The following is a 27,990-nucleotide window of genomic DNA, read 5'->3' as shown; positions in this document are numbered from 1 at the left end:
AGATTTCAAAACTATATAGAATCGTAGATAGTCGTGCAAGATCGTTAAAGATATTTCGATAAAAAAATCGATTTGAATAATATAATCATTCGTAATAATATCATTATTCGATTTTATCGATCATGTGACCGTCAAAAACGAGTTGACAGAAAGTTTCGATTAGTTTTGGAGTTCCATTTCAGACGAAGCTGTTGTCGGTGTTAGCTCGCAATAAAAAAGTGAAAATCATAAGCAGTTGGAAAATGGCATTATTTCGTCGTTTAACGCCTATAAAATTCACAGAAACCCCCGTAAGTATTCATAATAATTATATCTAACCTTACTTTTTATAAGCGTTGTATGTCTGATTTACTAAATTATCAATCTGAATTAGCAAATATTGTAGAAACGATAACGATATGGTATTATATTAGCGGTATATTAAATCATTCACGTGAGAAAGATTAATTTAAAGATGTAAAATTAGTTAAAAATTATTACGTAAACATATAGTTAAAAATACCTGCTACATTGAATTTCTAAATGTGTGATTTGATATTATACGTCAATATTGTTAATATTAATTACTTTTTTTACTTTTTAACCTGTTAATTTCGTCAAATTTTTTGAACGGTTACATAACAACGAGAAACAAAGTTGAAAAATTGATTTTCGTTAAACATTTATGATAGTTTCATATCAACAATAAGGTATACATTCAAGGAAACCTACATATATTTAAATAATTTAAATAAGAAAAGTTCCGTTGATATTTTTACAAGTTTAACATATGAGGAATGTTTTAAGGTCATTGTACAGAGCCAGACTAGCCATTCAGGCATATATTTTTAATAAAAATTTTATTAATTATATCATTTTGTAGTTTTTTTATGATATTTGTACTAAAAAAATAGTTTATTGTATATATAAATTACTTTCCTGTGATTAAAATATAATTAACTTTATTTCGTATTACAAATAAAATGCATTTTAATATCTATTACAAACCGAGAAAATTTTGTACAATTCTTAATGTTATAATTAACAATAAATCGACAATGTCGTCAAGTTATTAATAAAAATATGTTGAAATTAATTAGTAGCTGTATTTTTGTATCAAAGTTCCTTAATAGAAAAGTAAAAATGTCAAATGTGTCAATTTCATTTTCGAATTTCTATTTTTTTTTTTTCGAAGAAACTTGCCTCGCAAATAATCAGGCAGCTCAGTGATGCTTCTACGGACTTGAAAGCCGTACTAGCTGCGAAAATACCCAAAGAACAGGAACGTGTTAAGAATTTTCGAAAAGCCCATGGAAATGATAAAGTTGGAGAGGTTACTGTCGATATGGTAAGTAAACAATTACTTCAATTATTATGCAACGAATCTTTTTAATGTCAAGGTAAAGAAAGTTTGATAATTTGCCAAAAATTCTACGAGGTTCGTTCAAAAAGTTTATATATTTTGTTATATGATTGAGTTTGTGACTTCGTGATTGGTATAAATATACAATATTATCTTGAAAAAATTATTTAGTTATCGGGAAATTAGTTAAAGGATGATGCTAGCCGTGGAAGGTCCTTTTTTGAAAGTATAAAAGCTACAAAAACTTTGTTATCCTAATCTGAGTTTATATGGTGAATTGAGGTGCTTTTTGAATAAGAAAAATCATTAAAATCGATGTTATTTTCCGTAGTAACAAAATTAAAGTATTTGGTAACTATAAAATCTATTTAAATATTTAAAAATTGAAAAAAGATATCGATCATAAGCAAACTTTAAAACAATTAAGTTACAAAATTAAAAGAAATTCAAGATTTTATAATTTTTAGTCAGAGATAGGCAACAAAAAAAAATATTTCCGATAAAATCTATTTGTACTTAAAAAATTATGAAATATGTAATTTCCAAAAGAAAATTATGAAAATCGACAAAAATATGGGCTCCTAGTCGCAATAAAAATCACCGATACCAACATGAAATAAAGATATTTGTATGTAATTTCCAAAAAATAATCTACTATTTCGTGTTTTGTTATAAAAATCGAAAAAGCAATCACCATAAAACCATTTAGTGATTTAGATTCGAAATTGTAACATTTGGTATAAATTACATTATACACTAAGAAAACAAACCTCAAATTACACTACAATTAAAAAATTTAATAATTTTTTTCGTTTTAATTATCATGTAATAACCGGTACTTTCATCTATTTTGGTAAATTCACACACAAAAAATTTAATATTTAATAAATTGTTTATTCCTATATTATAAATTTACGTTTATTATTATAACATATATAAACCACCTTTTCTCAGTGTACTCTGTATTCTATCTAAACATGTCCGTGGATAATATCGATTCATCATCGATTTCGAATCGATTCCAGTTGTTACCTATATGCAATACTGAAACGTATTTATCGTGAATTTAATTATGATATAATTGAGAGCCCGTCGTTTTTGATATTTTGAAATATAAAATAATTTTAGTTCGCGGTAAATTAACTTCGTAAACTGTAATTTGTAATCACGCAAACGTATTACACCGAATTTTATTATATAAAATGCTTTCGATGACGCCATCTTTGATTTCAACTGTCATTTATTCTACAGACGATATTTAGGCGTGATACGGGGTACGTTCAAAAAATAAGAAAGAAAATTATTTTTATTTTTAGTTTCTAGATACTTTTCGTAAATATTTTTAATATCATCTTTAATTATCACGTGATATATGAAATTATAAATAAAAAAATAATATTTGATGATACATCTTTTATGTATAAATGTTTTAAATATAAATATCAAATTTCACAACATGTAAATTATATTTAGGATGTTTTTTATTTATTTTACGTATATACAGGTTGTCCGTTAATCGTTTCGATTATTAATATTGTTTAATTCAGATGTACGGCGGTATGCGAGGTATAAAGGCCCTCGTATGCGAAACCTCCGTACTGGATCCGGACGAAGGTATCAGATTTCGGGGTTTATCTATTCCCGAATGCCAGAAAGTGCTTCCGAAAGCCCCCGGCGGCGAAGAACCTTTACCGGAAGGTCTGTTTTGGCTTTTGATGACCGGCGACGTACCCACCGAAGCTCAAGTTAAAGCCCTTTCGAAGGAATGGGCCGAAAGGGCCGAACTACCGTCGCACGTCGTTCAAGTTTTGAATTCCCTGCCGACGTCGGTGCATCCCATGTCCCAATTATCGGCCGCCATTACGGTGTTGAATAGCGAGAGTAAATTCGCTAAAGCTTACGCCAGCGGCGTACACAAATCCAAATATTGGGAAGTGAGTACCTTTTTTTTTTTTTTACAAAAATATTCCGTTTAAAAGTATATTTATATAATTTTTTTATATTGAATTTCGATTTTTTTGAGTTGGTAGTTGAAAGAAAAAATTTTTATGTCTTTTTTTCGTAATCAAAATGAAAAATTATGACGTTTAAACAGTTTAAACAAAAAAAAAATTATTGAAATTTTCCATCTATTTGTCGATGAATAATTTTTATTTCGTTGAAAAACGAGAAAAAATCGTAATCGTAAAACAGTTACTTTTTACCTTATACAGATTCCTGTTAAATCCCATCTCTATATAATCTTTTTAAGAAAATTTTTATCATCATGTACTTTTAGTTTAACCCTCGTATCACAAGAAACATAATGGTTAAAACAGTTACTTTTTACCTTATACAGATTCCTGTTAAATCCCATCTCTATATAATTTTTTTAAAATTTTTCTCATTTTTATAATGTACTTTTAGTTTAACCCTCGTATCACAAGAAATGTAATGGTTAAAACAGTTACTTTTTACCTTATACAGATTACTGCGAAATCCCATCTCTATATAATCTTTTTAAGAAAATTTTTATCATCATGTACTTTTAGTTTAACCCTCGTATCACAAGAAACATAATGGTTAAAACAGTTACTTTTTACCTTATACAGATTCCTGTTAAATCCCATCTCTATATAATTTTTTTAAAATTTTTCTCATTTTTATAATGTACTTTTAGTTTAACCCTCGTATCACAAGAAATGTAATGGTTAAAACAGTTACTTTTTACCTTATACAGATTCCTGTTAAATCCCATCTCTATATAATCTTTTTAAGAACATTTTTATCATCATGTACTTTTAGTTTAACCCTCGTATCACAAGAAATGTAATGGTTAAAACAGTTACTTTTTACCTTATACAGATTCCTGTTAAATCCCATCTCTATATAATCTTTTTAAGAACATTTTTATCATCATGTACTTTTAGTTTAACCCTCGTATCACAAGAAACATAATGGTTAAAACAGTTACTTTTTACCTTATACAGATTCCTGTTAAATCCCATCTCTATATAATCTTTTTAAGAAAATTTTTATCATCATGTACTTTTAGTTTAACCCTCGTATCACAAGAAACATAATGGTTAAAACAGTTACTTTTTACCTTATACAGATTCCTGTTAAATCCCATCTCTATATAATCTTTTTAAGAAAATTTTTATCATCATGTACTTTTGGTTTAACCCTCGTATCACAAGAAATGTAATGGTTAAAACAGTTACTTTTTACCTTATACAGATTCCTGTTAAATCCCATCTCTATATAATCTTTTTAAGAACATTTTTATCATCATGTACTTTTAGTTTAACCCTCGTATCACAAGAAACATAATGGTTAAAACAGTTACTTTTTACCTTATACAGATTCCAGTTAAATCCCATCTCTATATGATCTTTTTAAGAAAATTTTTATCATCATGTACATGTACTTTTAATTTAACCCTCGTATTACGAGAAATATAATGGTTAAAACAGTTACTTTTTACCTTATACAGATTCCTGTTAAATCCCATCTCTATATAATCTTTTTAAGAACATTTTTATCATCATGTACTTTTAGTTTAACCCTCGTATCACAAGAAATGTAATGGTTAAAACAGTTACTTTTTACCTTATACAGATTCCTGTTAAATCCCATCTCTATATAATCTTTTTAAGAAAATTTTTATCATCATGTACTTTTAGTTTAACCCTCGTATCACAAGAAACATAATGGTTAAAACAGTTACTTTTTACCTTATACAGATTCCTGTTAAATCCCATCTCTATATAATCTTTTTAAGAAAATTTTTATCATCATGTACTTTTAGTTTAACCCTCGTATCACAAGAAACATAATGGTTAAAACAGTTACTTTTTACCTTATACAGATTCCTGTTAAATCCCATCTCTATATAATTTTTTTAAAATTTTTCTCATTTTTATAATGTACTTTTAGTTTAACCCTCGTATCACAAGAAATGTAATGGTTAAAACAGTTACTTTTTACCTTATACAGATTCCTGTTAAATCCCATCTCTATATAATCTTTTTAAGAACATTTTTATCATCATGTACTTTTAGTTTAACCCTCGTATCACAAGAAATGTAATGGTTAAAACAGTTACTTTTTACCTTATACAGATTCCTGTTAAATCCCATCTCTATATAATCTTTTTAAGAACATTTTTATCATCATGTACTTTTAGTTTAACCCTCGTATCACAAGAAACATAATGGTTAAAACAGTTACTTTTTACCTTATACAGATTCCTGTTAAATCCCATCTCTATATAATCTTTTTAAGAAAATTTTTATCATCATGTACTTTTAGTTTAACCCTCGTATCACAAGAAACATAATGGTTAAAACAGTTACTTTTTACCTTATACAGATTCCTGTTAAATCCCATCTCTATATAATCTTTTTAAGAAAATTTTTATCATCATGTACTTTTGGTTTAACCCTCGTATCACAAGAAATGTAATGGTTAAAACAGTTACTTTTTACCTTATACAGATTCCTGTTAAATCCCATCTCTATATAATCTTTTTAAGAACATTTTTATCATCATGTACTTTTAGTTTAACCCTCGTATCACAAGAAACATAATGGTTAAAACAGTTACTTTTTACCTTATACAGATTCCTGTTAAATCCCATCTCTATATAATCTTTTTAAGAAAATTTTTATCATCATGTACTTTTAGTTTAACCCTCGTATCACAAGAAACATAATGGTTAAAACAGTTACTTTTTACCTTATACAGATTCCTGTTAAATCCCATCTCTATATAATTTTTTTAAAATTTTTCTCATTTTTATAATGTACTTTTAGTTTAACCCTCGTATCACAAGAAATGTAATGGTTAAAACAGTTACTTTTTACCTTATACAGATTACTGCGAAATCCCATCTCTATATAATCTTTTTAAGAAAATTTTTATCATCATGTACTTTTAGTTTAACCCTCGTATCACAAGAAACATAATGGTTAAAACAGTTACTTTTTACCTTATACAGATTCCTGTTAAATCCCATCTCTATATAATTTTTTTAAAATTTTTCTCATTTTTATAATGTACTTTTAGTTTAACCCTCGTATCACAAGAAATGTAATGGTTAAAACAGTTACTTTTTACCTTATACAGATTCCTGTTAAATCCCATCTCTATATAATCTTTTTAAGAACATTTTTATCATCATGTACTTTTAGTTTAACCCTCGTATCACAAGAAATGTAATGGTTAAAACAGTTACTTTTTACCTTATACAGATTCCTGTTAAATCCCATCTCTATATAATCTTTTTAAGAACATTTTTATCATCATGTACTTTTAGTTTAACCCTCGTATCACAAGAAACATAATGGTTAAAACAGTTACTTTTTACCTTATACAGATTCCTGTTAAATCCCATCTCTATATAATCTTTTTAAGAAAATTTTTATCATCATGTACTTTTAGTTTAACCCTCGTATCACAAGAAACATAATGGTTAAAACAGTTACTTTTTACCTTATACAGATTCCTGTTAAATCCCATCTCTATATAATCTTTTTAAGAAAATTTTTATCATCATGTACTTTTGGTTTAACCCTCGTATCACAAGAAATGTAATGGTTAAAACAGTTACTTTTTACCTTATACAGATTCCTGTTAAATCCCATCTCTATATAATCTTTTTAAGAACATTTTTATCATCATGTACTTTTAGTTTAACCCTCGTATCACAAGAAACATAATGGTTAAAACAGTTACTTTTTACCTTATACAGATTCCAGTTAAATCCCATCTCTATATGATCTTTTTAAGAAAATTTTTATCATCATGTACATGTACTTTTAATTTAACCCTCGTATTACGAGAAATATAATGGTTAAAACAGTTACTTTTTACCTTATACAGATTCCTGTTAAATCCCATCTCTATATAATCTTTTTAAGAACATTTTTATCATCATGTACTTTTAGTTTAACCCTCGTATCACAAGAAATGTAATGGTTAAAACAGTTACTTTTTACCTTATACAGATTCCTGTTAAATCCCATCTCTATATAATCTTTTTAAGAAAATTTTTATCATCATGTACTTTTAGTTTAACCCTCGTATCACAAGAAACATAATGGTTAAAACAGTTACTTTTTACCTTATACAGATTCCTGTTAAATCCCATCTCTATATAATCTTTTTAAGAAAATTTTTATCATCATGTACTTTTAGTTTAACCCTCGTATCACAAGAAACATAATGGTTAAAACAGTTACTTTTTACCTTATACAGATTCCTGTTAAATCCCATCTCTATATAATTTTTTTAAAATTTTTCTCATTTTTATAATGTACTTTTAGTTTAACCCTCGTATCACAAGAAATGTAATGGTTAAAACAGTTACTTTTTACCTTATACAGATTCCTGTTAAATCCCATCTCTATATAATCTTTTTAAGAACATTTTTATCATCATGTACTTTTAGTTTAACCCTCGTATCACAAGAAATGTAATGGTTAAAACAGTTACTTTTTACCTTATACAGATTCCTGTTAAATCCCATCTCTATATAATCTTTTTAAGAACATTTTTATCATCATGTACTTTTAGTTTAACCCTCGTATCACAAGAAACATAATGGTTAAAACAGTTACTTTTTACCTTATACAGATTCCTGTTAAATCCCATCTCTATATAATCTTTTTAAGAAAATTTTTATCATCATGTACTTTTAGTTTAACCCTCGTATCACAAGAAACATAATGGTTAAAACAGTTACTTTTTACCTTATACAGATTCCTGTTAAATCCCATCTCTATATAATCTTTTTAAGAAAATTTTTATCATCATGTACTTTTGGTTTAACCCTCGTATCACAAGAAATGTAATGGTTAAAACAGTTACTTTTTACCTTATACAGATTCCTGTTAAATCCCATCTCTATATAATCTTTTTAAGAACATTTTTATCATCATGTACTTTTAGTTTAACCCTCGTATCACAAGAAACATAATGGTTAAAACAGTTACTTTTTACCTTATACAGATTCCAGTTAAATCCCATCTCTATATGATCTTTTTAAGAAAATTTTTATCATCATGTACATGTACTTTTAATTTAACCCTCGTATTACGAGAAATATAATGGTTAAAACAGTTACTTTTTACCTTATACAGATTCCTGTTAAATCCCATCTCTATATAATCTTTTTAAGAACATTTTTATCATCATGTACTTTTAGTTTAACCCTCGTATCACAAGAAATGTAATGGTTAAAACAGTTACTTTTTACCTTATACAGATTCCTGTTAAATCCCATCTCTATATAATCTTTTTAAGAAAATTTTTATCATCATGTACTTTTAGTTTAACCCTCGTATCACAAGAAACATAATGGTTAAAACAGTTACTTTTTACCTTATACAGATTCCTGTTAAATCCCATCTCTATATAATCTTTTTAAGAAAATTTTTATCATCATGTACTTTTAGTTTAACCCTCGTATCACAAGAAACATAATGGTTAAAACAGTTACTTTTTACCTTATACAGATTCCTGTTAAATCCCATCTCTATATAATTTTTTTAAAATTTTTCTCATTTTTATAATGTACTTTTAGTTTAACCCTCGTATCACAAGAAATGTAATGGTTAAAACAGTTACTTTTTACCTTATACAGATTCCTGTTAAATCCCATCTCTATATAATCTTTTTAAGAACATTTTTATCATCATGTACTTTTAGTTTAACCCTCGTATCACAAGAAATGTAATGGTTAAAACAGTTACTTTTTACCTTATACAGATTCCTGTTAAATCCCATCTCTATATAATCTTTTTAAGAACATTTTTATCATCATGTACTTTTAGTTTAACCCTCGTATCACAAGAAACATAATGGTTAAAACAGTTACTTTTTACCTTATACAGATTCCTGTTAAATCCCATCTCTATATAATCTTTTTAAGAAAATTTTTATCATCATGTACTTTTAGTTTAACCCTCGTATCACAAGAAACATAATGGTTAAAACAGTTACTTTTTACCTTATACAGATTCCTGTTAAATCCCATCTCTATATAATCTTTTTAAGAAAATTTTTATCATCATGTACTTTTGGTTTAACCCTCGTATCACAAGAAATGTAATGGTTAAAACAGTTACTTTTTACCTTATACAGATTCCTGTTAAATCCCATCTCTATATAATCTTTTTAAGAACATTTTTATCATCATGTACTTTTAGTTTAACCCTCGTATCACAAGAAACATAATGGTTAAAACAGTTACTTTTTACCTTATACAGATTCCTGTTAAATCCCATCTCTATATAATCTTTTTAAGAAAATTTTTATCATCATGTACTTTTAGTTTAACCCTCGTATCACAAGAAACATAATGGTTAAAACAGTTACTTTTTACCTTATACAGATTCCTGTTAAATCCCATCTCTATATAATTTTTTTAAAATTTTTCTCATTTTTATAATGTACTTTTAGTTTAACCCTCGTATCACAAGAAATGTAATGGTTAAAACAGTTACTTTTTACCTTATACAGATTACTGCGAAATCCCATCTCTATATAATCTTTTTAAGAAAATTTTTATCATCATGTACTTTTAGTTTAACCCTCGTATCACAAGAAACATAATGGTTAAAACAGTTACTTTTTACCTTATACAGATTCCTGTTAAATCCCATCTCTATATAATTTTTTTAAAATTTTTCTCATTTTTATAATGTACTTTTAGTTTAACCCTCGTATCACAAGAAATGTAATGGTTAAAACAGTTACTTTTTACCTTATACAGATTCCTGTTAAATCCCATCTCTATATAATCTTTTTAAGAACATTTTTATCATCATGTACTTTTAGTTTAACCCTCGTATCACAAGAAATGTAATGGTTAAAACAGTTACTTTTTACCTTATACAGATTCCTGTTAAATCCCATCTCTATATAATCTTTTTAAGAACATTTTTATCATCATGTACTTTTAGTTTAACCCTCGTATCACAAGAAACATAATGGTTAAAACAGTTACTTTTTACCTTATACAGATTCCTGTTAAATCCCATCTCTATATAATCTTTTTAAGAAAATTTTTATCATCATGTACTTTTAGTTTAACCCTCGTATCACAAGAAACATAATGGTTAAAACAGTTACTTTTTACCTTATACAGATTCCTGTTAAATCCCATCTCTATATAATCTTTTTAAGAAAATTTTTATCATCATGTACTTTTGGTTTAACCCTCGTATCACAAGAAATGTAATGGTTAAAACAGTTACTTTTTACCTTATACAGATTCCTGTTAAATCCCATCTCTATATAATCTTTTTAAGAACATTTTTATCATCATGTACTTTTAGTTTAACCCTCGTATCACAAGAAACATAATGGTTAAAACAGTTACTTTTTACCTTATACAGATTCCAGTTAAATCCCATCTCTATATGATCTTTTTAAGAAAATTTTTATCATCATGTACATGTACTTTTAATTTAACCCTCGTATTACGAGAAATATAATGGTTAAAACAGTTACTTTTTACCTTATACAGATTCCTGTTAAATCCCATCTCTATATAATCTTTTTAAGAACATTTTTATCATCATGTACTTTTAGTTTAACCCTCGTATCACAAGAAATGTAATGGTTAAAACAGTTACTTTTTACCTTATACAGATTCCTGTTAAATCCCATCTCTATATAATCTTTTTAAGAAAATTTTTATCATCATGTACTTTTAGTTTAACCCTCGTATCACAAGAAACATAATGGTTAAAACAGTTACTTTTTACCTTATACAGATTCCTGTTAAATCCCATCTCTATATAATCTTTTTAAGAAAATTTTTATCATCATGTACTTTTAGTTTAACCCTCGTATCACAAGAAACATAATGGTTAAAACAGTTACTTTTTACCTTATACAGATTCCTGTTAAATCCCATCTCTATATAATTTTTTTAAAATTTTTCTCATTTTTATAATGTACTTTTAGTTTAACCCTCGTATCACAAGAAATGTAATGGTTAAAACAGTTACTTTTTACCTTATACAGATTCCTGTTAAATCCCATCTCTATATAATCTTTTTAAGAACATTTTTATCATCATGTACTTTTAGTTTAACCCTCGTATCACAAGAAATGTAATGGTTAAAACAGTTACTTTTTACCTTATACAGATTCCTGTTAAATCCCATCTCTATATAATCTTTTTAAGAACATTTTTATCATCATGTACTTTTAGTTTAACCCTCGTATCACAAGAAACATAATGGTTAAAACAGTTACTTTTTACCTTATACAGATTCCTGTTAAATCCCATCTCTATATAATCTTTTTAAGAAAATTTTTATCATCATGTACTTTTAGTTTAACCCTCGTATCACAAGAAACATAATGGTTAAAACAGTTACTTTTTACCTTATACAGATTCCTGTTAAATCCCATCTCTATATAATCTTTTTAAGAAAATTTTTATCATCATGTACTTTTGGTTTAACCCTCGTATCACAAGAAATGTAATGGTTAAAACAGTTACTTTTTACCTTATACAGATTCCTGTTAAATCCCATCTCTATATAATCTTTTTAAGAACATTTTTATCATCATGTACTTTTAGTTTAACCCTCGTATCACAAGAAACATAATGGTTAAAACAGTTACTTTTTACCTTATACAGATTCCAGTTAAATCCCATCTCTATATGATCTTTTTAAGAAAATTTTTATCATCATGTACATGTACTTTTAATTTAACCCTCGTATTACGAGAAATATAATGGTTAAAACAGTTACTTTTTACCTTATACAGATTCCTGTTAAATCCCATCTCTATATAATCTTTTTAAGAACATTTTTATCATCATGTACTTTTAGTTTAACCCTCGTATCACAAGAAATGTAATGGTTAAAACAGTTACTTTTTACCTTATACAGATTCCTGTTAAATCCCATCTCTATATAATCTTTTTAAGAAAATTTTTATCATCATGTACTTTTAGTTTAACCCTCGTATCACAAGAAACATAATGGTTAAAACAGTTACTTTTTACCTTATACAGATTCCTGTTAAATCCCATCTCTATATAATCTTTTTAAGAAAATTTTTATCATCATGTACTTTTAGTTTAACCCTCGTATCACAAGAAACATAATGGTTAAAACAGTTACTTTTTACCTTATACAGATTCCTGTTAAATCCCATCTCTATATAATTTTTTTAAAATTTTTCTCATTTTTATAATGTACTTTTAGTTTAACCCTCGTATCACAAGAAATGTAATGGTTAAAACAGTTACTTTTTACCTTATACAGATTCCTGTTAAATCCCATCTCTATATAATCTTTTTAAGAACATTTTTATCATCATGTACTTTTAGTTTAACCCTCGTATCACAAGAAATGTAATGGTTAAAACAGTTACTTTTTACCTTATACAGATTCCTGTTAAATCCCATCTCTATATAATCTTTTTAAGAACATTTTTATCATCATGTACTTTTAGTTTAACCCTCGTATCACAAGAAACATAATGGTTAAAACAGTTACTTTTTACCTTATACAGATTCCTGTTAAATCCCATCTCTATATAATCTTTTTAAGAAAATTTTTATCATCATGTACTTTTAGTTTAACCCTCGTATCACAAGAAACATAATGGTTAAAACAGTTACTTTTTACCTTATACAGATTCCTGTTAAATCCCATCTCTATATAATCTTTTTAAGAAAATTTTTATCATCATGTACTTTTGGTTTAACCCTCGTATCACAAGAAATGTAATGGTTAAAACAGTTACTTTTTACCTTATACAGATTCCTGTTAAATCCCATCTCTATATAATCTTTTTAAGAACATTTTTATCATCATGTACTTTTAGTTTAACCCTCGTATCACAAGAAACATAATGGTTAAAACAGTTACTTTTTACCTTATACAGATTCCTGTTAAATCCCATCTCTATATAATCTTTTTAAGAAAATTTTTATCATCATGTACTTTTAGTTTAACCCTCGTATCACAAGAAACATAATGGTTAAAACAGTTACTTTTTACCTTATACAGATTCCTGTTAAATCCCATCTCTATATAATTTTTTTAAAATTTTTCTCATTTTTATAATGTACTTTTAGTTTAACCCTCGTATCACAAGAAATGTAATGGTTAAAACAGTTACTTTTTACCTTATACAGATTACTGCGAAATCCCATCTCTATATAATCTTTTTAAGAAAATTTTTATCATCATGTACTTTTAGTTTAACCCTCGTATCACAAGAAACATAATGGTTAAAACAGTTACTTTTTACCTTATACAGATTCCTGTTAAATCCCATCTCTATATAATTTTTTTAAAATTTTTCTCATTTTTATAATGTACTTTTAGTTTAACCCTCGTATCACAAGAAATGTAATGGTTAAAACAGTTACTTTTTACCTTATACAGATTCCTGTTAAATCCCATCTCTATATAATCTTTTTAAGAACATTTTTATCATCATGTACTTTTAGTTTAACCCTCGTATCACAAGAAATGTAATGGTTAAAACAGTTACTTTTTACCTTATACAGATTCCTGTTAAATCCCATCTCTATATAATCTTTTTAAGAACATTTTTATCATCATGTACTTTTAGTTTAACCCTCGTATCACAAGAAACATAATGGTTAAAACAGTTACTTTTTACCTTATACAGATTCCTGTTAAATCCCATCTCTATATAATCTTTTTAAGAAAATTTTTATCATCATGTACTTTTAGTTTAACCCTCGTATCACAAGAAACATAATGGTTAAAACAGTTACTTTTTACCTTATACAGATTCCTGTTAAATCCCATCTCTATATAATCTTTTTAAGAAAATTTTTATCATCATGTACTTTTGGTTTAACCCTCGTATCACAAGAAATGTAATGGTTAAAACAGTTACTTTTTACCTTATACAGATTCCTGTTAAATCCCATCTCTATATAATCTTTTTAAGAACATTTTTATCATCATGTACTTTTAGTTTAACCCTCGTATCACAAGAAACATAATGGTTAAAACAGTTACTTTTTACCTTATACAGATTCCAGTTAAATCCCATCTCTATATGATCTTTTTAAGAAAATTTTTATCATCATGTACATGTACTTTTAATTTAACCCTCGTATTACGAGAAATATAATGGTTAAAACAGTTACTTTTTACCTTATACAGATTCCTGTTAAATCCCATCTCTATATAATCTTTTTAAGAACATTTTTATCATCATGTACTTTTAGTTTAACCCTCGTATCACAAGAAATGTAATGGTTAAAACAGTTACTTTTTACCTTATACAGATTCCTGTTAAATCCCATCTCTATATAATCTTTTTAAGAAAATTTTTATCATCATGTACTTTTAGTTTAACCCTCGTATCACAAGAAACATAATGGTTAAAACAGTTACTTTTTACCTTATACAGATTCCTGTTAAATCCCATCTCTATATAATCTTTTTAAGAAAATTTTTATCATCATGTACTTTTAGTTTAACCCTCGTATCACAAGAAACATAATGGTTAAAACAGTTACTTTTTACCTTATACAGATTCCTGTTAAATCCCATCTCTATATAATTTTTTTAAAATTTTTCTCATTTTTATAATGTACTTTTAGTTTAACCCTCGTATCACAAGAAATGTAATGGTTAAAACAGTTACTTTTTACCTTATACAGATTCCTGTTAAATCCCATCTCTATATAATCTTTTTAAGAACATTTTTATCATCATGTACTTTTAGTTTAACCCTCGTATCACAAGAAATGTAATGGTTAAAACAGTTACTTTTTACCTTATACAGATTCCTGTTAAATCCCATCTCTATATAATCTTTTTAAGAACATTTTTATCATCATGTACTTTTAGTTTAACCCTCGTATCACAAGAAACATAATGGTTAAAACAGTTACTTTTTACCTTATACAGATTCCTGTTAAATCCCATCTCTATATAATCTTTTTAAGAAAATTTTTATCATCATGTACTTTTAGTTTAACCCTCGTATCACAAGAAACATAATGGTTAAAACAGTTACTTTTTACCTTATACAGATTCCTGTTAAATCCCATCTCTATATAATCTTTTTAAGAAAATTTTTATCATCATGTACTTTTGGTTTAACCCTCGTATCACAAGAAATGTAATGGTTAAAACAGTTACTTTTTACCTTATACAGATTCCTGTTAAATCCCATCTCTATATAATCTTTTTAAGAACATTTTTATCATCATGTACTTTTAGTTTAACCCTCGTATCACAAGAAACATAATGGTTAAAACAGTTACTTTTTACCTTATACAGATTCCAGTTAAATCCCATCTCTATATGATCTTTTTAAGAAAATTTTTATCATCATGTACATGTACTTTTAATTTAACCCTCGTATTACGAGAAATATAATGGTTAAAACAGTTACTTTTTACCTTATACAGATTCCTGTTAAATCCCATCTCTATATAATCTTTTTAAGAACATTTTTATCATCATGTACTTTTAGTTTAACCCTCGTATCACAAGAAATGTAATGGTTAAAACAGTTACTTTTTACCTTATACAGATTCCTGTTAAATCCCATCTCTATATAATCTTTTTAAGAAAATTTTTATCATCATGTACTTTTAGTTTAACCCTCGTATCACAAGAAACATAATGGTTAAAACAGTTACTTTTTACCTTATACAGATTCCTGTTAAATCCCATCTCTATATAATCTTTTTAAGAAAATTTTTATCATCATGTACTTTTAGTTTAACCCTCGTATCACAAGAAACATAATGGTTAAAACAGTTACTTTTTACCTTATACAGATTCCTGTTAAATCCCATCTCTATATAATTTTTTTAAAATTTTTCTCATTTTTATAATGTACTTTTAGTTTAACCCTCGTATCACAAGAAATGTAATGGTTAAAACAGTTACTTTTTACCTTATACAGATTCCTGTTAAATCCCATCTCTATATAATCTTTTTAAGAACATTTTTATCATCATGTACTTTTAGTTTAACCCTCGTATCACAAGAAATGTAATGGTTAAAACAGTTACTTTTTACCTTATACAGATTCCTGTTAAATCCCATCTCTATATAATCTTTTTAAGAACATTTTTATCATCATGTACTTTTAGTTTAACCCTCGTATCACAAGAAACATAATGGTTAAAACAGTTACTTTTTACCTTATACAGATTCCTGTTAAATCCCATCTCTATATAATCTTTTTAAGAAAATTTTTATCATCATGTACTTTTAGTTTAACCCTCGTATCACAAGAAACATAATGGTTAAAACAGTTACTTTTTACCTTATACAGATTCCTGTTAAATCCCATCTCTATATAATCTTTTTAAGAACATTTTTATCATCATGTACTTTTAGTTTAACCCTCGTATCACAAGAAACATAATGGTTAAAACAGTTACTTTTTACCTTATACAGATTCCAGTTAAATCCCATCTCTATATGATCTTTTTAAGAAAATTTTTATCATCATGTACATGTACTTTTAATTTAACCCTCGTATTACGAGAAATATAATGGTTAAAACAGTTACTTTTTACCTTATACAGATTCCTGTTAAATCCCATCTCTATATAATCTTTTTAAGAACATTTTTATCATCATGTACTTTTAGTTTAACCCTCGTATCACAAGAAATGTAATGGTTAAAACAGTTACTTTTTACCTTATACAGATTCCTGTTAAATCCCATCTCTATATAATCTTTTTAAGAAAATTTTTATCATCATGTACTTTTAGTTTAACCCTCGTATCACAAGAAACATAATGGTTAAAACAGTTACTTTTTACCTTATACAGATTCCTGTTAAATCCCATCTCTATATAATCTTTTTAAGAAAATTTTTATCATCATGTACTTTTAGTTTAACCCTCGTATCACAAGAAACATAATGGTTAAAACAGTTACTTTTTACCTTATACAGATTCCTGTTAAATCCCATCTCTATATAATCTTTTTAAGAAAATTTTTATCATCATGTACTTTTAGTTTAACCCTCGTATCACAAGAAATGTAATGGTTAAAACAGTTACTTTTTACCTTATACAGATTCCTGTTAAATCCCATCTCTATATAATCTTTTTAAGAAAATTTTTATCATCATGTACTTTTAGTTTAACCCTCGTATCACAAGAAACATAATGGTTAAAACAGTTACTTTTTACCTTATACAGATTCCTGTTAAATCCCATCTCTATATAATCTTTTTAAGAACATTTTTATCATCATGTACTTTTAGTTTAACCCTCGTATCACAAGAAATGTAATGGTTAAAACAGTTACTTTTTACCTTATACAGATTCCTGTTAAATCCCATCTCTATATAATCTTTTTAAGAACATTTTTATCATCATGTACTTTTAGTTTAACCCTCGTATCACAAGAAATGTAATGGTTAAAACAGTTACTTTTTACCTTATACAGATTCCTGTTAAATCCCATCTCTATATAATCTTTTTAAGAAAATTTTTATCATCATGTACTTTTAGTTTAACCCTCGTATCACAAGAAATGTAATGGTTAAAACAGTTACTTTTTACCTTATACAGATTCCTGTTAAATCCCATCTCTATATAATCTTTTTAAGAACATTTTTATCATCATGTACTTTTAGTTTAACCCTCGTATCACAAGAAATGTAATGGTTAAAACAGTTACTTTTTACCTTATACAGATTCCTGTTAAATCCCATCTCTATATAATCTTTTTAAGAAAATTTTTATCATCATGTACTTTTAGTTTAACCCTCGTATCACAAGAAACATAATGGTTAAAACAGTTACTTTTTACCTTATACAGATTCCTGTTAAATCCCATCTCTATATGATCTTTTTAAGAAAATTTTTATCATCATGTACTTTTAGTTTAACCCTCGTATCACAAGAAATGTAATGGTTAAAACAGTTACTTTTTACCTTATACAGATTCCTGTTAAATCCCATCTCTATATAATCTTTTTAAGAACATTTTTATCATCATGTACTTTTAGTTTAACCCTCGTATCACAAGAAATGTAATGGTTAAAACAGTTACTTTTTACCTTATACAGATTCCTGTTAAATCCCATCTCTATATAATCTTTTTAAGAACATTTTTATCATCATGTACTTTTAGTTTAACCCTCGTATCACAAGAAACATAATGGTTAAAACAGTTACTTTTTACCTTATACAGATTCCTGTTAAATCCCATCTCTATATAATCTTTTTAAGAAAATTTTTATCATCATGTACTTTTAGTTTAACCCTCGTATCACAAGAAACATAATGGTTAAAACAGTTACTTTTTACCTTATACAGATTCCTGTTAAATCCCATCTCTATATAATCTTTTTAAGAACATTTTTATCATCATGTACTTTTAGTTTAACCCTCGTATCACAAGAAATGTAATGGTTAAAACAGTTACTTTTTACCTTATACAGATTCCTGTTAAATCCCATCTCTATATAATCTTTTTAAGAACATTTTTATCATCATGTACTTTTAGTTTAACCCTCGTATCACAAGAAATGTAATGGTTAAAACAGTTACTTTTTACCTTATACAGATTCCTGTTAAATCCCATCTCTATATAATCTTTTTAAGAAAATTTTTATCATCATGTACTTTTAGTTTAACCCTCGTATCACAAGAAATGTAATGGTTAAAACAGTTACTTTTTACCTTATACAGATTACTGCGAAATCCCATCTCTATATAATCTTTTTAAGAAAATTTTTATCATCATGTACTTTTAGTTTAACCCTCGTATCACAAGAAATGTAATGGTTAAAACAGTTACTTTTTACCTTATACAGATTCCTGTTAAATCCCATCTCTATATAATCTTTTTAAGAAAATTTTTATCATCATGTACTTTTAGTTTAACCCTCGTATCACAAGAAACATAATGGTTAAAACAGTTACTTTTTACCTTATACAGATTCCTGTTAAATCCCATCTCTATATAATCTTTTTAAGAAAATTTTTATCATCATGTACTTTTAGTTTAACCCTCGTATCACAAGAAACATAATGGTTAAAACAGTTACTTTTTACCTTATACAGATTCCTGTTAAATCCCATCTCTATATAATCTTTTTAAGAACATTTTTATCATCATGTACTTTTAGTTTAACCCTCGTATCACAAGAAACATAATGGTTAAAACAGTTACTTTTTACCTTATACAGATTCCTGTTAAATCCCATCTCTATATAATCTTTTTAAGAAAATTTTTATCATCATGTACTTTTAGTTTAACCCTCGTATCACAAGAAACATAATGGTTAAAACAGTTACTTTTTACCTTATACAGATTCCTGTTAAATCCCATCTCTATATAATCTTTTTAAGAAAATTTTTATCATCATGTACTTTTAGTTTAACCCTCGTATCACAAGAAATGTAATGGTTAAAACAGTTACTTTTTACCTTATACAGATTCCTGTTAAATCCCATCTCTATATAATCTTTTTAAGAACATTTTTATCATCATGTACTTTTAGTTTAACCCTCGTATCACAAGAAATGTAATGGTTAAAACAGTTACTTTTTACCTTATACAGATTCCTGTTAAATCCCATCTCTATATGATCTTTTTAAGAAAATTTTTATCATCATGTACATGTACTTTTAATTTAACCCTCGTATTACGAGAAATATAATGGTTAAAACAGTTACTTTTTACCTTATACAGATTCCTGTTAAATCCCATCTCTATATAATCTTTTTAAGAACATTTTTATCATCATGTACTTTTAGTTTAACCCTCGTATCACAAGAAACATAATGGTTAAAACAGTTACTTTTTACCTTATACAGATTCCTGTTAAATCCCATCTCTATATAATCTTTTTAAGAAAATTTTTATCATCATGTACTTTTAGTTTAACCCTCGTATCACAAGAAACATAATGGTTAAAACAGTTACTTTTTACCTTATACAGATTCCTGTTAAATCCCATCTCTATATGATCTTTTTAAGAAAATTTTTATCATCATGTACTTTTAGTTTAACCCTCGTATCACAAGAAATGTAATGGTTAAAACAGTTACTTTTTACCTTATACAGATTCCTGTTAAATCCCATCTCTATATAATCTTTTTAAGAACATTTTTATCATCATGTACTTTTAGTTTAACCCTCGTATCACAAGAAACATAATGGTTAAAACAGTTACTTTTTACCTTATACAGATTCCTGCTAAATCCCATCTCTATATGATCTTTTTAAGAAAATTTTTATCATCATGTACATGTACTTTTAGTTTAACCCTCGTATTACGAGAAATATAATGGTTAAAACAGTTATTTTTTAACTTATACAGATTCCTGTGAAACCCCATCTCTAAATTATCTTTTAAAGAACTTTTTTTTTTCGTTTTTTATAATATATTATATAAAACAGTTATTTTGTAACTTAAAGAGGTGTATGTGAAATCCCATCTCCATATAAAATTTTTTACAATATTTTATCTTTTTCTAAAGTATGTTTAGTATAGCCCCCGTAATACAAATTTATTTTGATTTTAGATCCCTTTTAATAGAAAATTAATTTAAACAAAAAAAATTGACGTATCGATCTATTTCGGCCTTTTTAAAAAGCGAAATATATATTTTGATGATGAAACAAGTCGAAACGTCAGTTTTTTTTTAAATGACTTTCCTATGGAAAGAAACCTAAAATAATTACGATTTATCAAACGTCCAATTCCTTTTCGGTAACATTGACAACACCGCATTATTCTTTCCCGCGTTATCAACTCTATTCTCCTCATGTAGTTATAAATCGAAAATATTCTTGTATGATTCGTAGAATTTTTCTTTTTTTTTTAATTTTTTTCACAAATTAGTACACCTACGAAGACGCCATGGACTTGATAGCGAAATTGCCGGTAGTGGCTGCGACTATATACCGTAACAGCTTCAAAGATGGTTCCGGTATCGGCGCCATCGACACCTCGAAAGATTGGAGTTACAATTTTACCACCATGTTGGGTTACGACGATCCCCAATTCATCGAATTGATGAGACTCTATTTAACCATACACAGCGATCACGAAGGTGGTAACGTTTCCGCGCACACCGTACATTTGATCGGATCAGCATTAAGCGATCCCTATTTATCTTTCGCCGGCGGAATGAACGGTCTAGCCGGACCCCTGCACGGTTTGGCCAATCAAGAAGTAAGTGAAATGATTCAAACTTTCTTTTTTTTCGAAACAAAAAAAAAATTGAAATTTTATTATAATTTTTTGTGAAATACTAATAAGTAAACATTTTTATTTAAACCGATGTCGTAATTGAATTATATTTGGAGTTAAATTTAAAGTAGTGGCAACACCGCGGGAATCGATCGATGACTTGCATTAATCGGCGCGTAAATATCTTGTACATTTTAAATAAATTCGAATTCAATCTAATATATAATCAAATGATTAAAAAATAATTTTATTTTTTTCGATTTCGATTTGGTTATATAATATAGGGAGATAAATATGCACTTGACCTTCAAAAATTATCGGTTACGACGATATATAAAAAATATCGACATGGTGGAAAATATATTTATGTTAAACATTAAAAAATCACCTGCAACTTATGAAATAATACCAAAACTATGATCAAAAATTACGCCAATAATTTTTGTTTAAATATTTCAAATATCATTATATTTCAGAATTGTGTAAACGTAGTTTAACGATTTCTATAGACATTTATCACAGATATATAACAGTTGTTTTACATCGTTGCCGCGTCGTAATTTATTTCCGATAATTGATATATTTAAATTACAATCAATTTTTCTATTGATAATGAAAAAGTGCGACACACGGTAGAATTTTGTCGCTTACAGAAATTGAGTTAATTTGGCGGTTAATCAACTTACTAAAACTGAATTTCTGCATTTTTTTTCACTTTGTTGTTTTGACTTGTTTTACATTATTCAATTCATCTAATAGAAAATCTGACAACACCGAAAACTGATTCCTCATAACTTCTGACTTTTAGAGTGTGTACACGATACGGGAATAATTATTTCATTCACATTTTGGTTATTTGAATGTGGTTGAATATTTTTTTCGATATCAAACATACGAGGGGTGATAGAATACTACTACTAATTTAGGTTTGGTTAAGGTCTGTTTATTTTAGTTTCCGCTTATTTTAAACTTTGATTAAGTTAGGTTAGGGTTGGATTTTGTTCACTTTAGCTTTGATTAAGTTGGGTTAGGTTGAAAAAATCATTAAGATAACCATTTTATACAGGTACTTATATGGTTGCAAAAAATCCGCCAACAAATAGGCGATAAAGCTACAGAAGATCAACTAAAAGATTTCATTTGGAAAACGTTGAAATCCGGACAAGTAGTACCAGGATACGGTCATGCAGTATTGAGGAAAACCGATCCTCGTTACACTTGCCAAAGGGAATTCGCTCTGAAACATTTACCCGATGATCCTCTATTCCAAGTGAGTCTAAATTTACATAATGTATAGTAAAAAAAATCAATTTTTGTTTTTTTTTGTACAGTTGGTTTCAAATATTTACAAAGTCGTTCCTCCAATCCTCCTCGAGCTTGGTAAAGTGAAGAACCCATGGCCAAACGTTGACGCTCATTCCGGTGTACTTTTACAGGTATGAAATTTATTTTTTTTTTCCAATTCCGTTGTTTATTAATTATATTTTTTTCAATTTTTAGTATTATGGATTGAAAGAAATGAACTACTACACGGTATTGTTCGGTGTATCTAGAGCTCTTGGTGTTACCGCTTCTCTAATATGGGACAGAGCGTTGGGTCTACCTATCGAAAGACCTAAATCAATGTCGACCGACGGTTTAATGAAACTTTGTAAAGCCAAGTAAGGGAAGCCATCGTTAAAACAGTTTCGAACAAAAACCCCTCGTACAGTTACTTAAAATCGTTTAATATTTACACCAGTCTACAAAAGTGCCCCACGTATAGTTACTGTGATTCCCAGTAGTGTAAAATGATACATTTCCATTGTAGCATCTTGTTGCGGCAGTTTTTACTTGTTTATCATTTACAACACGAGTAAAAAAGTTTATATAGTGAATTTTTAGATATGTGCGAGAGTCATAGGGCTTCGTAAAGCTCCAAACACCAAATTTCTATGGTTTTATTCGCTTGAAATCCTTCGATTAACTTTAAAATGATTTCTACGTTGTTAGTTCTTCATAAAAGGAAGTTAGACTTGCAAGAATCTAGTAATTTGTTTCAGTAGTTCAAATGTCCTGGTACATTATCTATACTTGTCACTTATAACACAAATTTTCCAAATAAAAAGTTTATATTGTGGATTTTTAGAGATGTTCGAGAGTCATAGGGATTCTTAAGGCTGCGAACACCAAATTTCTATGGTTTTATTCGCTTGAAATCCTTCGATTAACTTTAAAATGATTTCTACGTTGTTAGTTCTTCATAAAAGGAAGTTAGACTTGCAAGAATCTAGTAATTTGTTTCAGTAGTTCAAATGTCCTGGTACATTATCTATACTTGTCACTTATAACACAAATTTTCCAAATAAAAAGTTTATATTGTGGATTTTTAGAGATGTTCGAGAGTCATAGGGATTCTTAAGGCTGCGAACACCAAATTTCTATGGTTTTATTCGCTTGAAATCCTTCGATTAACTTTAAAATGATTTCTACGTTGTTAGTTCTTCATAAAAGGAAGTTAGACTTGCAAGAATCTAGTAATTTGTTTCAGTAGTTCAAATGTCCTGGTACATTATCTATACTTGTCACTTATAACACAAATTTTCCAAATAAAAAGTTTATATTGTGGATTTTTAGAGATGTTCGAGAGTCATAGGGATTCTTAAGGCTGCGAACACCAAATTTCTATGGTTTTATTCGCTTGAAATCCTTCGATTAACTTTAAAATGATTTCTACGTTGTTAGTTCTTCATAAAAGGAAGTTAGACTTGCAAGAATCTAGTAATTTGTTTCAGTAGTTCAAATGTCCTGGTACATTATCTATACTTGTCACTTATAACACAAATTTTCCAAATAAAAAGTTTATATTGTGGATTTTTAGAGATGTTCGAGAGTCATAGGGATTCTTAAGGCTGCGAACACCAAATTTCTATGGTTTTATTCGCTTGAAATCCTTCGATTAACTTTAAAATGATTTCTACGTTGTTAGTTCTTCATAAAAGGAAGTTAGACTTGCAAGAATCTAGTAATTTGTTTCAGTAGTTCAAATGTCCTGGTACATTATCTATACTTGTCACTTATAACACAAGTTTTCCAAAAAAAAAAGTTTATATTGTGGATTTTTAGAGATGTTCGAGAGTCATAGGGCTTCGTAAAGCTCCAAACACCAAATTTCTATGGTTTTATTCGCTTGAAATCCTTCGATTAACTTTAAAATGATTTCTACGTTGTTAGTTCTTCATAAAAGGAAGTTAGACTTGCAAGAATCTAGTAATTTGTTTCAGTAGTTCAAATGTCCCGGTAGAGTGTCTCTACTTGTAACTCAAGTTTTCCGAGTAAAAAGTTTATATAGTGGATTTTTAGATGTTTGACGATCTAGGGCTATGTAAGTTTTTAAAAATCAAATTTCGATTATTTTTATCAACTTGTTATCCTTCGATAACCTTCAAAAGTCTAGTAATTTGTTTCAGTAGTTCGAATGTACCGGTGGAATTTCATCACTAATAGCAGAAGCATTCCCAGTGGATTTTTCGTGCCTATAGTCTTGAAAATTTTTAATGACCTTTAAAAATGTTTCCGATACTACTAGTTTTTTTTTTTTTCTGAAAAATCACTAACACTCATTTCCAATATCTCGTTTTAGTAGTTCATAGTTCATTTGACTGTTTTCAATATCTTGCTTGAGTAGTTAAAATGTATCGATGGATTTTTATCATTCACAACACAAATATTCCCAGTAAATAAGTTGATTTATTTGTATTTGTCATCCATTGCATTTTTAAGTGTTTTTCACTTTGTTGTCCTTAAAATCCTTCGACTAACCTCAAAAATTTCTTCTACACCACTAATTCTGTTTTAAAAATAACAAACATTGCAAATTCCAGTAGTTCAAATGTATCGTTGAATTTTTTCCACTTATAACACAAATATTTCCAGAAAACAAGCGAATTAAGATTTTTACGATTACAGTGTTGCCAACTGTTCACTTAAAATGAAATATTTATATGAATAAAAGAGTGTTTTTTTTGTAGACCAGTGTATTATATCAAACAACGTACATATAGTATATAATGAGTGATGTTTTTAAAACGGTATTGGGTAACTGTTTATTTTTTTTTGTTGATGTTTAGTATTTTTATTTATTTTTAATTAATATTTTTATTTCAACTTAATTTATTTGTTTTTTTTCCTTCTTCTTCCCGTTTCATTTCATTTTATGCGATCAAAGTATATATATAAAAAAAAATTCAGGATACATTTTTTTCTGTGTAATTTTTTGTTTGTTATCGAAATTTTTAACTCTCACTGTGTGTATATATATATATATATATATACGTATACGGAGATTTTTTTCTTTTTTACCCTTTTCCTTAGTTTTTTACTATAAATTTTCTTAAAGGGTGTCTCAAATCAATACAAGGGGTGTTTGTAAATTTCGATTGCTCAAATGAATAATTTTAGACACGCCCTGTATAAAAATATATAATTTTATTGCTCACATGTTTTATTATTGTAAATTTTTTATGAAAAACTGCTTATACTGTACGATTACTGGATTGTACGAAAATTATTTAAAATGATTTTTATTTGAGATCACCCTGTATAATAACGCGTAGAGTCTCTGATAGAAAATAGAAAAAAAAATCGATTCCCAACTATTGAAAACTGTATTTTGCAAAAAATATTATAGTTACCTTTATGAAATCCATATATACAGGGTCTACCACGAAGTACGATAACATTTTCGAAACCGTTTATTCATTTTTCCAATTCTCCCTATTTTACTGATGATAAGGGAGGTTTTAGATTTCCCTTCTTATCCTACCCAAAATTACGTGTTTTTTTTTGGTACAAAATTACAAATTTTGATTTTTATACATTGAAAACCGTGATAAAAAAATACCCAAATAGACATTAAGATTGCAGTATCTTTGTATAGTTTGAGAACATTCGGGTAGTTTTGGGGTGGTTATTCATTAAAAGAAAGAGATTTGTAACAAAAATTGGGAAAAATTGCATCGAAGCTTTGAAAATTTTTCAAAAAAAAAACAAATAATTATCGAATTAGGTAATTTTGAAAATTGTTTTACTCTTTTTTTTGTAATAATTCTTGTTGAATTTTTCAGTAATTTCCATTGTTTTATTCAGATACATAGTCATCATCATAATATAAAATTTTTAATTAATATCAGGATTAGAAAATAAAAATTTAGCATATTTCACAAATACCCCTCGTATACACAATTCCCCTATACAATAGCCGTGGTACACTCTGTATATATAATTATCGAAATTATTTATTTTATTTTAGCGCCAGTTTTAGTTACCCCCCCCCTTCGAAAAAAAAAACAGTGCAATATACGAGGGGTGATTATTAGTTAATATTTACTTTTTTCACAATTTCGATCCGTTGGGTATATTCGTGTCGGATTTTTTTTCCAGTGGTTTTCGATTCGTAGTAGATTGATTATTTTGATGATTAAAATATTTGTTTTTACTTTTTTTAGAGAGAATTGTAAAGAGCAGCGCGCCGCTGTTTCGTAGTGTACTTTTCCTGTGTATTTTTTTTTCTGATAAGACAATACTTTTGGTGTATTTGTTGAAGCTAATAAATTAATTCGTTAGATCGTTAGTCGTTTTATTTCGAAAACAAATTTTTGATATTTTTCTACATTCGTTTACTTAAAACCTGACTCAATACAATCGAGGTGAAGGCCAAAAAATTTATTAAAGAAGAAGATTATTTAGAGGATTCAATCAAACAACTGATCTACGTCGAAATGGCGGCCGTGGGGTAAACAAATATTTATTTTAACGCAATTAATATAGTTGCATGCAATTTTCAAAATTTAGGAAGGAGATTTTTTACTTTTTTTAGTAGTGACCATTTTGTGATGAAACTGGAAATGGTAAAGACTAAAATCCAACGAATAACTCGGAAACTAACGCCACAAGAACCTATTTCAAATTATAAAATTCTTTATTTTTATTTTACACCCCGTATATATTGTCGGAATTACTTTTAAGATTTTTTTGATAAAATTAAACATAATATTGCCAAAGAACTTGGGAGTATCAGAAATTATAGAGATATGAAGAAGCTAAAACGATTTTAGGTTATGAAAATTCAAAATTTTTATTCCATACCCTGTATATATCGTTAAAATAAATTTTTTCATAGAATGAAACAAATTATATTCCCAATAAACATTATTTGAAAACAATATACATCAAATTATACAGATATAAAGAAACTAGAACGATTTTAGGTTATGAAACATCACAATTTTTATTCCACACCCCGTATATATCGCCGAAAACAATTTTGAAGGTTTTTTTAATGAAATAAAACAAATATTAAGCTTGTTAATGCACTTTATTTAGGAAAAGTGCAGATATGAAGAAGGCAAAGCGAAATTAGGTTATGAAACATCACAATTTTTATTCCACACCCCGTATATATCGCCGAAAACAA

The 27,990-nt window shown here is 27.5% G+C and overlaps 1 protein-coding gene across 2 annotated transcripts; it reads left to right on the top strand.

Annotated features, from left to right (window-relative positions):
• Positions 1 to 130: 130 nt before the first annotated feature.
• On the top strand, positions 131 to 27,144 carry LOC130448695 (probable citrate synthase 2, mitochondrial). Of its 2 annotated transcripts, XR_008910367.1 has the most exons (8): positions 131 to 290; positions 1,175 to 1,327; positions 2,890 to 3,276; positions 21,186 to 21,518; positions 22,603 to 22,806; positions 22,868 to 22,972; positions 23,037 to 24,620; positions 24,859 to 27,138. XR_008910367.1 is itself a non-coding variant. In XM_056786174.1 (7 exons), the coding sequence occupies exons 1-7, from the start codon at positions 243 to 245 to the stop codon at positions 23,199 to 23,201; spliced, it is 1,395 nt and encodes a 464-aa protein (XP_056642152.1). In that variant the 5' UTR covers positions 131 to 242; the 3' UTR covers positions 23,202 to 27,144. The 2 variants fall into 2 exon arrangements, 1 of the variants encoding a protein (XP_056642152.1); XM_056786174.1 differs by having other exon boundaries at positions 23,037 to 27,144.
• The last annotated feature ends 846 nt before the right edge of the window (positions 27,145 to 27,990 follow it).

The sequence above is a fragment of the Diorhabda sublineata genome, chromosome 1 (genome assembly GCF_026230105.1).
Source record: "Diorhabda sublineata isolate icDioSubl1.1 chromosome 1, icDioSubl1.1, whole genome shotgun sequence".
In the NCBI taxonomy this organism is placed as follows: domain Eukaryota; kingdom Metazoa; phylum Arthropoda; class Insecta; order Coleoptera; family Chrysomelidae; genus Diorhabda; species Diorhabda sublineata.
This window is presented reverse-complemented; position numbering and strand designations above follow the sequence as displayed.

What these genes read in the sequence shown, in the direction of transcription:
- LOC130448695 (XM_056786174.1), top strand. Translation starts at nt 243, where the DNA reads ATGGCATTATTTCGTCGTTTAACGCCTATAAAATTCACAGAAACCCCC. An exon ending in ACGGTTTGGCCAATCAAGAA is followed by an intron (nt 21,519 to 22,602) that starts GTAAGTGAAATG and finishes CATTTTATACAG; the next exon opens with GTACTTATATGGTTGCAAAA. An exon ending in CCGATGATCCTCTATTCCAA is followed by an intron (nt 22,807 to 22,867) that starts GTGAGTCTAAAT and finishes TTTTTTGTACAG; the next exon opens with TTGGTTTCAAATATTTACAA.